Source organism: Mandrillus leucophaeus, unplaced genomic scaffold, assembly GCF_000951045.1.
Source record: "Mandrillus leucophaeus isolate KB7577 unplaced genomic scaffold, Mleu.le_1.0 Scaffold32, whole genome shotgun sequence".
NCBI classification, from domain to species: Eukaryota; Metazoa; Chordata; class Mammalia; order Primates; family Cercopithecidae; genus Mandrillus; species Mandrillus leucophaeus.
The window spans coordinates 435,113-445,250 of NW_012103365.1; the positions used below are offsets into that span (position 1 = coordinate 435,113).

Consider the following 10,138-nt stretch of genomic DNA (forward strand, 5'->3'; position numbering starts at 1 on the left):
GGCTGAGGCAGGAGAATGGCGTAAACCCGGGAGGCGGAGCTTGCAGTGAGCTGAGATCTGCCCGCTGCACTCCAGCCTGGGCGACAGAGCGAGACTCTGTCTAAAAAAAAAAAAGAAATGGAACAGGGTGATATGCAAGGGAGTGATTGGATATGCATGTTGGGTTAAGGGTTTTTTGATTTGGGGATTCACAGAATATTTCACTGAAGAGGCATCCTGTGAGCTGTGAGCTCGATGAGAAAGAGCCCACTGTTAGGAAGGTTGTTCCAGGCACAAGGAACAGCAAGTACAAAGGCCCGGAGGTCGAAATGAACTTAGTGTGCTCACAGAACAGGAAGAAACCCGGTGTGCCTGGAGAGCAGCCAGGGCCGGAGGAGAAGCGGGCAGCACGCTAGATGAACACAGCTCTTGCAGCCTTACTAAGGCATTTGGATTTTATTATGAATGTGAAAGGAAGCTGCTGGGGGTGGGCGTTAAGCAGAGGAGTGCCTCGATCTAATTGATGTGCTAAAAAGAACACTCTGCTTAAGAAGCAGTTGCTTTCCCAACCTGGTTCCAACATTTGCAAACACTGAATTCTTAAAAGTGGAATGACTGGGTCAGCGGGTTTAGATATTTAAAATGTTCCTGGGTGCTGCCAACTGCCTCCCCCCAAAAATAGCTCTAGGTTTTACCCTAAGGGTGCCAGCGCCTGCGATAGCCTGCAGCATTTGGGGTGAGAGTCGGGTGAATTCGCACCCCTGGGCCCCAGCACCCACTCTCTGGCCGTTGCTTTCCTTGTAGGACCTTCGCCTCTGCATTTGCCCAGTAACTCTGGCTGTGCCGGATACTGCTTGGGTAAAACGAGTACCCCAGGAACATGGCAGACGAAGATCTCATCTTCCGCCTGGAAGGCGTTGATGGCGGTCAGTCCCCCCGAGCTGGCCATGATGGTGATTCTGATGGGGACAGCGACGATGAGGAAGGTTACTTCATCTGCCCCATCACTGATGACCCAAGGTCCAACCAGAATATCAATTCCAAGGTTAATAAGTACTACAGCAACCTAACAAAAAGTGAGCGGTATGGATCCAGTGGGTCCCCGGCAAACTCTTTCCACTTCAAGGTGAGTGAGCCACCTACACCACCTTCCCCACCCAGGTTAGCTGCTGTGTAAGGGATGGAGGGTTGGGGTCGCTGGTTGGGGTCTTCTTCGTATTTCCAAACCCTGGCCAGTGCTCTAAACTCTGATCTGAGGATATACTTGTTAAGCAGGGAGGGTATTGTTGCTTTAAAATAAATTTCATTACCTTGGAGCTGGGTGTTTTTCAAATAGTAGCCCAGGGCACACTACGGAGTTGTGAAAACCTTTTGCTGAGTTTTGTCCAATGTTTTGTTTTGTTTATTTATTTATTTTAGTTTTCTTTAGAGACAGAGTTTTGCTCTGTCACCCAGGCTGGAGTGCAGAGGTGCTGAGTTTGTTTTTGTTTTTTAAAGAAATGGAACAGAACAGAATAAAATAGCAACTACTGGGGAACATTGCAAACTGTAAAGATCTTCTTTCTTTTTAAAAGCTTTTATTTATTTATGGCAATAGAAAATTCCCAAACTAAGGACCTTATTTCTCTTTCTCACTTTCTTTTCCTTCCTTCCTTCCTTCCTTCCTTCCTTCCTTCTCTTTCTCTCCCTTCCTTCCTTCCTTCCTTTCTTTCTCTCTCTCTCTTCTTTCTTTCTTTCTTTCTTTCTTTCTTTCTTTCTTTCTTTCTTTCTTTCTTTCTTTCTTTCTTTCTTTCTCTTTCTTTCTTTCTTTATCATTCTCTCTCTCTCTCTTTCTGTATCCTCTTTTTTTTTTTTTTAAATAAACATGGTCTTGCTTTGTTTCCCAGGCTGGCGTGCAATGGCACAATCATGGCTTACTGCAGCCTTGAATTCCTAGGCTCAAGCAAGCCTCCCACCTCAGCCTCCTGAGTAGGTGGGATTATAGGCTTGCACCACTATACCTGGCTCATTAAAAAAATTTTTTTTTGTAGAAATGGGGTTTCCCAGGCTGGTCTTGAACTACCACGCCCGGCCACTTGTTGTTAATTTTTGGAAGAATTTATTTAACAATATAATTTTAGGTTAGGCATGGTGTCTCACACCTGTAATGCCAGCACTTTGAGAGGACAAAAGGGAGGATCACTTGAGCCTAGGAGACCAGCCTCAGCAACACAGTGAGACCCTGTCTCTCAAAAAATAAAATAGGCTGGGTGCGGTGGCTCACGCCTTTAATCCCAGCACTTTGGGAGTCCAAGGCAAGTGGATCACCTGAGGTCAGGAGTTCTAGACCAGCCTGGCCAACATGGTGAAACCCCGTCTCTACTAAAAATGCAAAAAATTAGCCAGATGTGGTGGCGCACACCTGTAATCCCTGCTACTTGGGAGGCTGAGGCAATCACTTGAACCTAGGAGGCAGAAGTTGCATTGAACCAAGATAGCACCACTGCACTCCAGCCTGGACAACAAGAGTGAAACTCCTTCTCAAAAAATTAAAATAAGTACATTTATTATTCATTTTATTTTTTTGAGACAGAGTCTTGCTCTATTGCCCAGGCTGGAATACAGTGGTGGGATCTTGGCTCACTGAAACGTCTGCCTCCTGGGTTCAAGTGATTCTCGTGCCTCAGCCTCCTGAGTAGCTGATATAACAGGCATGAGCCACCACATCCAGCAAATGTTTTGTATTTTCAGTAGAGACAGAGTTTCACTGTGTTGGCCAGGCTGGTCTCAAACTCCTGGCCTCAAGTGATCCACCTGCCTCAGGTTCCCAAAGTGCTGGGATTACAGGTGTGAACCACTGTACCCAGCCTAAAATAAATTTAAAAACATAATTTTATTGAAAACCATTTGGTAGGTGCCAGCATGGGGACTTGATCACATGAAATTTGCATTTCTTTATTGCATATTATCTATCTGTCACCAGGCTATGCATTGAGTACAGAGAGGCAAATAGCAATTGTTTACAGACTTAACAATCTCCCCATTTATCAGCAGAGACATTCAAGTGGAGAAACAAACATAATAACTGTTAGTTACTTTGATAGAAACTTGTTTTAGGCACACTGAAAAAAAAAGATCTCATTTAATACTTACAGCTATCTTGGTTGGGCACAGTGACTTGAGCCTGTAATCCCAGCACTTTGGGAGGTGAAGAGTTTCAGACCAGCCTGGTCAACATAGGAAGACCCCATCCTTATTAAAGAAAAAAAAAGAAAGAAAAAACGCTTACAGCCGTCCTATGTAGTTACAACTATGAAAGATAGACTAAATTTTTTTTTTTTTTTTTTGAGACAGAGTCTCGCTCTGTCACCCAGGCTGGAGCGCAGTGGCACGATCTCGGCTCACTGCAATCTCCACCTCCCAGGTTCAAGCAAGACTAAATTCTTTTTAATCATTACTTTTGAAACAATACCTAGTATTGTGTGTCACACATTATAGGTGCTTAGTAAATGTTATTTCCCTCTCTGTTGCCACATTCCAGGAGTGTGGCCCTAATAATTTGTCATTGATTATGAGAATTAATGGTTTTTTAAAATCTTTCTACAAATTAGCTACCTTTTTCCAAATTTGTTTACTGATTAAAATCTCATGCTGTGGGCCGGGCGCGGTGGCTCACGCCTGTAATCCCAGCACTTTGGGAGACTGAGGCGGGCAGATCACGAGGTCAGGATTTCGAGACCAGCCTGGCCAACATAGTGAAACCCTATCTCTACTAAAAATACAAAAATTAGCCGGGCGTGGTGTTGCAGTAAAACTCCAGCCAAGGAAAAGACAAAGAGACCTTTGGAAACCAAAGAGAACTTTATTTAATTCGGGTACCCGGGCTGGCAGCAGGCTCATGCCTAAAACAGCTGCCGACCCCAACATAGAAAGCAGGCTGGTTTATATGTCGTTTGAGGCAGGAAAACGAGGCAGGATACAGGTTTCAGACAAAGACAGTAAATTATTTAACCCGTGACAATTCCGAGAAAACTTAAAATTTAGTTATCTTGACCAGTCAACCTTGAAGCTGGACAGCTCGAGCTGAGGTAAGGGAAAACAGGAATTACAGAAACATGTGGGGGTCTGGAGGCAGGCAATAAGCTTGGGAGGGTGAGATAAGCTCACAGATGCAACTTGTTAGCAATGCTGGGAGAGGTTGCTTAAATTTCTTAGCCTATGTATCACTTCTACATAACCTATACTTAATGTTAACTATTACTTATGTTTTTATTAGTTTTAACTTTATTATGATTTTATTTTCCTTCCACAATGGTGGTGCATGCCTGTAGTCCCAGCTACTCGGGAGGCTGAGGCAGGAGAATCCCTTGAACCCAGGAGGCAGAGGTTGTGGTGAGCCGAGATTGCGCCACTGCACTCCAGCCTGGGCAACCGAGGAGACTCCGTCTCAAAAACAAAAACAAAAACAAAACAAAACAACAAAAAAAAAAAAAAAGAAGAAGAAAGACCCTCATACCGTGGAAGATTTCCATCTCAAGTGTCTTCTACATTTGTCCAATTGTGTGTTGAATATTTTGAAAGCACCCCTGCATATGTGTGTATGTGGGTATAGAGACATATGTGCAATGTGATTCTTCATGTTGGTTATCTTAAAAAAAACAAAAACAAACAAAAAAACACTTTTTAGGGTTGGACATCCTTCTCTGGACTGAGGAAAAGCATACTTATTTTGATAGGGATTTCTGTTCATACCATAGCAAAGCTGGTATAAAGAAGAGGGGGAGAGGCTGGGCGTGGTGGCTCATGCCTGTAATCCCAGCATTTTGGGAGGCCAAGGCAGGCAGATCACCTGAGGTCAGGAGTTTGAGACCAGCCTGGCCAACATGGCGAAACCCTGTCTCTACAAAACCACAAAAATTAGCTGGGCGTGGTGGTGCCAGCTATGGTCCCAGCTACTCAGGAGGCTGAGGCACGAGAATCACTTGAACCCGGGTGGTGGAGGTTGCAGTGAGCCGGGATCGTGCCACTGCACTCCAGCCTGGGTGACAGAGCGAGACACCGTCTCAAAAAAAGAAGAGGGGGAAAGGCGAACATTATTGGACTTTGTATAATAACTGGTGGGGGTAAAACATCAAAAGTGCAATACCATTAACCTTACTTAATCAAATCCTCACAAACAGTTAAGTAAACAAAATTCCTATTACCACTTTGGGATTTGAAATTAAAAATATTCTAGCCAGGCATGGTGGCTCATGCCTATATTCCCAGCACTTTGGGAGGCCGAGGCGGGTGGATCACGAGGTCAGGAGATCGAGACCATCCTGGCCAACACAGTGAAACCCCATCTCTATTAAAAATACAAAAATTAGCCAGGCGTGGTGGCTCATGCCTGTGATCCCAGCTACTCGGGAGGTGGAGGCAGGAGAATCCCTTGAACCAGGGAGTTGGAGGTTGCAGTGAGCTGAGATCGCGCCATAGCACCCTGGCCTGGCGACAGAGTGAGACTCCATCTCAAAAAAAAAAAAAAAAAAAAATTCTTCCATAACTTCTAAATTAATGTTTTTAGAAAATTAATAATTTTAGTTCTTGGAGATAGTTGGGTAATGTTTTCCCTTTAGGCCTAGAGTTCTAGCTGGAGTTACTCTGGGGCAGGCAGCTCCAGAAATAGCCCCGTGGGTCTCCTCTGGGGTCGGGACCCCTGAAGGGGCAGGTTTCCACTGATCCTGTTTCCTGTCCTAAGGCAGCTTTGAAATGAACACCCACCCCCAGGAGGGCAGCTCAAGTGTCCACAAGAGGGACTGATTTAAATTACAGGCGGTGGTTCTCACAGAATGTTGTGTTTACATTAGAACAAAGTTGATGTTTCTTTTTTTCTTTCTTTCTTTCTTTTTTTTTTTTTTTGAGACAGGGTCTCACTCTGTTGTCCAGGCTGGAGGGCAGTGGCGTGCTCTTGGCTCACTGCAACCTCCACTTCCCAGGTTCAAGTGATTCTTGTGCCTCAGCCTCCTGAGTAGCTGGAACCACAGGTGCACGCCACTATGCCCTGCTAATTTTTGTATTTTTAGTAGAGATAAGGTCTCGCCATCTTGCCCAGGCTGGTCTTGAACTCCTGGCCTCAAATGAGCCGTGCTCCTCAGCCTCCCAAAGTACTGGGATTACAGGCATGAGCCCACATACCCAGCCTTTTCTTCTTCTTCTTCTTTTTTTTTTTTTCTTAGAAACACGGTCTTGCTCTGTCACCCAGGCTGGAGTGCAGTGACTTGATCATAGCTCATTGCTGCCTTGAACTCCTGAGCTCAAGCAATTCTCACACCTCAGCCTCCCGAGTAGCTAGGAACACGGTGCATACCACCATGCCCAGCTGATTTAAAAATTTTTTTTGTAGAGATGAGGTCTCACTATGTTACCCAGGCTGGTCCAAAGATGATTCTATGTGATTTGACCTTTTTTGTTGTTGTTATTGTTTTACTTTTTTTGTAGAGACAGGGTCTCATACTACGTTGTTCAGGCTGGTCTTGAACTCCTGGGCTCAAACGATCATCCCACTTCAGCTTCCCAAGGGGGATTACAGGAGTGAGCCACTGCGCCTGGACATGAGTTGACTCTAAAACTGTGCCTACTATTACATGTAGTATATGTGTGTGCAAATCCATAAAAAGCCTTTGGCACAGGCCTGGTCCCTAATGTCAAAAAATGTTAGCATTTTTATGTATGTAGTTAAGTAAAAAAGCAAGTTGAAATATAGTATGATCCTTTTTTTTTTTTTTCTGAGACAGATTCTTGCTCCGTCACCCAGGCTGGAGTGCAGTGGTGCAATCTCGGCTCTCTGCAACCTCCGCCTCCCAGGTTGAAGCAATTCTCCTGCCTCAGCATCCCAAATAGCTGGGATTACAGCTGCCCGCCACCATGCCTGGCTAATTTTTTATTTATTTATGTATCTGTTTATGTATTTATTTATTTGTATATATAGTAGAGACGGGGGTTTCACCATGTTGGCCAGGCTGGTCTTGAACTCCTGACCTCGTGATCTACCCACCTTGACCTCCCAAAGTGCTGGGATTCAGGCATCAGCCACCACACCTGACCTGATCCTGTTTTTATTAAAAATGTGTGTACACATACATTGGTATCTGCATAGCAAAAACCGTTTGAAGGGGAAGTTTGCACCCAACAATTAATGGCAGTTCTCTCTAGGGGAGAGGTACCGTTAAGAGGGGGCTTTATATGTTTTTTTTAAACATTTTAAACTTTTAAAGCTACATTTACGTATTACTTATGTGGAGAAAAAGATGTTGTTAAGATAAGAAAAATAAAGTAAAATAACCAGGTAACTTCCTCTCCCTCAAATACATTGGTAAATACCCCCTCCTCAAAACTCATCACTTCTGACCAGCACAGTGACTCCAGCACTTTGGGAGGCTGGGGCAGGGGGATCACGAGGTCAGGAGTTTGAGACCAGCCTGACCAACATGGTGAAACCCATCTCTGCTAAAAATACAAAAATTAGCCAGGTGTGGTGGCTGGCGCCTGTAATCCCAGCTACTCGGGAGGCTGAGCCAGGAGAATCACTTGAACCTGGGAGGCTGAGGTTGCAGTGAGCCAAGATCGCACCACTGCACTCTAGCCTGGGCAACAAGAGCAAAACTCTGTCTTAAAAAAAAAAAAAAAATCCTCATCACCTACGATGGGAGTGTCTTCTAGGTCCCTCCGCTCCAGGACCTTTCTAGGCTCTGTTCATCCCCTCCACTCACACACATCTGGAAGCTCCTGGAATGGGCTTCCCTTTTTCACACTTCTGCCTAATAAAACCTCTTTCAACTGATGTCCTGGTCTATCAAAATTACAGTTCTGTCTCCTTCAGAACCCAGTTTTTATTTTTATTTTTTTAATTTTAGAGACAAGGTCTTGCTGTATTGCCCAGGCTGGAGTACAGTGGCACGATCATAGCTCACTGCAGCCTCTAACTCCTGGGCTTGAATGATCCTCCCACCTCAGCCCCCTGAGGAGCTGAGACCACAGGCGTGCACCACCACACCTGGCCAACTTTTAAATTTTTTTGGGGAATGATGGAGTCTCATTACATTGCCCAGGCTGGTCTTGAACTCCTGGCCTCAAGCGATCCTCCTGCCTCAGCTTCCCAAAGTATTGGGATTACAGGCATGAGCAATTGAGCCCGACCCAGAGCCCAGATTGAAAACAACCTTTCCAGGCTTTCTCCTCTGCCTTCCGGAGGGCTCTTAGCAGACCTTTATGTGTGTGAGTCATTCTCCAGTGTCATTCTTTGTTTGAGTCAGCACCTGACTGCAAGACTAGGGCTGTGTGTGATGCGACCTCCATTCCCTTGGTCTTGCATAATAGGACTTGGTAAAACGTTTGACTACGTGTGGACAGGAGTTGACACTTCATTGCCTACTTTCTAGGTTATCGAAAGCAGGTTCTGTTGGGTTAGTGTTGCCAGGGGTGGCTTCAGAGGGAGAGAACAGCTCAGTTTTCCAACCCTTGTTCCCTCAGCATGCCATAAACCTAAGTGGTTTTTTTTTTTTTTTTTAACTTACTGTGACCTGGCAACCTGGATTGTTTAATCAAAATGGCCCGCTGGCCTCCCTCCAAGAAACACACCCGGCAGGTACTGGGTGTGGATTGTGAAAAGTCAGATTCTATCACTATCAAGCCCAGCCTTCTGCCCAAGCTCCCCTGGAGACGTGGCAGAACCATTCAGGGGGGCCGCCGTCTCCATAGAATATCAGGCAGCCATCCAAAGATGTTTATGGAGTTTATGATAACGTGGGAAAGTGCCTCTGCTCCAGAGTCAAATCTAAAAAGAATACAGCACGATTATAGCTCTGTGAAACTCGCACGTACACACACAGCCAAGGCCTGAGGGGAAGCACATCACCAGGGCAGCAGGGATGGTCTTTGGATCAGATTAGGAGGGACTGTGTTCCTTTTCTCCTTCTCTGTCATTTCTACATTTTCTAGAATAAGCATAGGGAGCAAATACATGTTTTTAATTTCTTATTAAGGTGGGAAATTTTATTTTTAAATATTATTTTCAGCCAGGCGCACTGGCTCATGTCTGTAATCCCAGCACTTTGGGAGGCTGAGGTAGGTAGATCACTTGAAGTCAGCAGTTCGAGACCACCCTGGCCAAGATGGTGAAACCCCATTTCTAGTAAAAATACAAAAAAAAAAAAAATTAGCCAAGCGTGGTGGCAGGTGCCTGTAATCCCAGCTACTCCAGAGGTTGAGGCAGGAGAGTCACTTGAACCCGGGAGGTGGAGGCTGCAGTGAGAGATTGCACCACTGCCCTCCAGCCTGGGCAACAGAGCGAGACCCTCCCCCCTGCCCACGCAAAAAAAATTTGCCTGATCTGAGAATATCTTAGAGATCATTCCACATCAATACACGTAGATGACCTTTTTTAAAGAATTTCTTTTGAGATAGGGTTGCCTGGGCAGAAGTGCAGTGGTGTGATCATAGCTCACTGCGTTGAAATCCTGGGCTCAAGTGATCCTCCCACCTCAGCCTCCTGAGTAGCTGGGACCACAGGCATGTGCCACCATGCCCAGCCTGTTGTTGGTTATTTAACGGCTGAATATCATTTCACTGTTGAAAGCGCCATAATAAATGTAGCCAGCCCCTCCTTGTAGGATATGTAGGTTATTTCCAGTCTTGTCCTGCGACAAACAGCACTTCCTTGTGCATGGGTCTTTGTACCCATGCATGGGTGTGCCCACCAGAGGACCCTCCAGAGGTGAACTGGCTGGGCAAAACATTTGTGTGTTTAAACCGGGATAGGTGTTGTCAGTTTCTCCTCAAAGAGGTTACACCATCGTGTGTGCCCCCCATGATGGGTGGGTACACCGGCTTCCCATGCCCTTATTTGGCCAACTTTGGTGATTACACTCATACTTGTAACCCACTGAGGGCAGCTCTGACAGCATAATCAAAGAATAATGATTGCCTTGGGAGGCCGAGGCTGGCGGATCACCAGAGGTCAGGAGTTCAAGACCAGCCTGACCAATATGGTGAAACTCCATCTCTACTAAAAATACAAAAATTATCTGGGCTTGGTGGTGTGCAACTATAGTCCCAATTACTTGGGAGGCTGAGGCAGAGAATCACTTGAACCCAGGAGGCGGAGGTTGCAGTGAGCCGAGATCGTGCCATTGTACTCCAG

The 10,138-nt window shown here is 45.6% G+C and overlaps 1 protein-coding gene across 1 annotated transcript in view; it reads left to right on the forward strand.

Moving 5' to 3' along the window:
* Positions 1 to 10,138, forward strand: part of EEF2K (eukaryotic elongation factor 2 kinase) — a 95,786-nt gene that overhangs the window by 22,339 nt on the left and 63,309 nt on the right. Inside the window, exon 2 of the mRNA XM_011987914.1 lies at positions 784 to 1,105. Within this exon, the coding sequence (XP_011843304.1) occupies positions 860 to 1,105 (246 nt within the window). The 5' untranslated portion in view covers positions 784 to 859. The remainder of the gene's footprint in view (positions 1 to 783; positions 1,106 to 10,138) is intronic.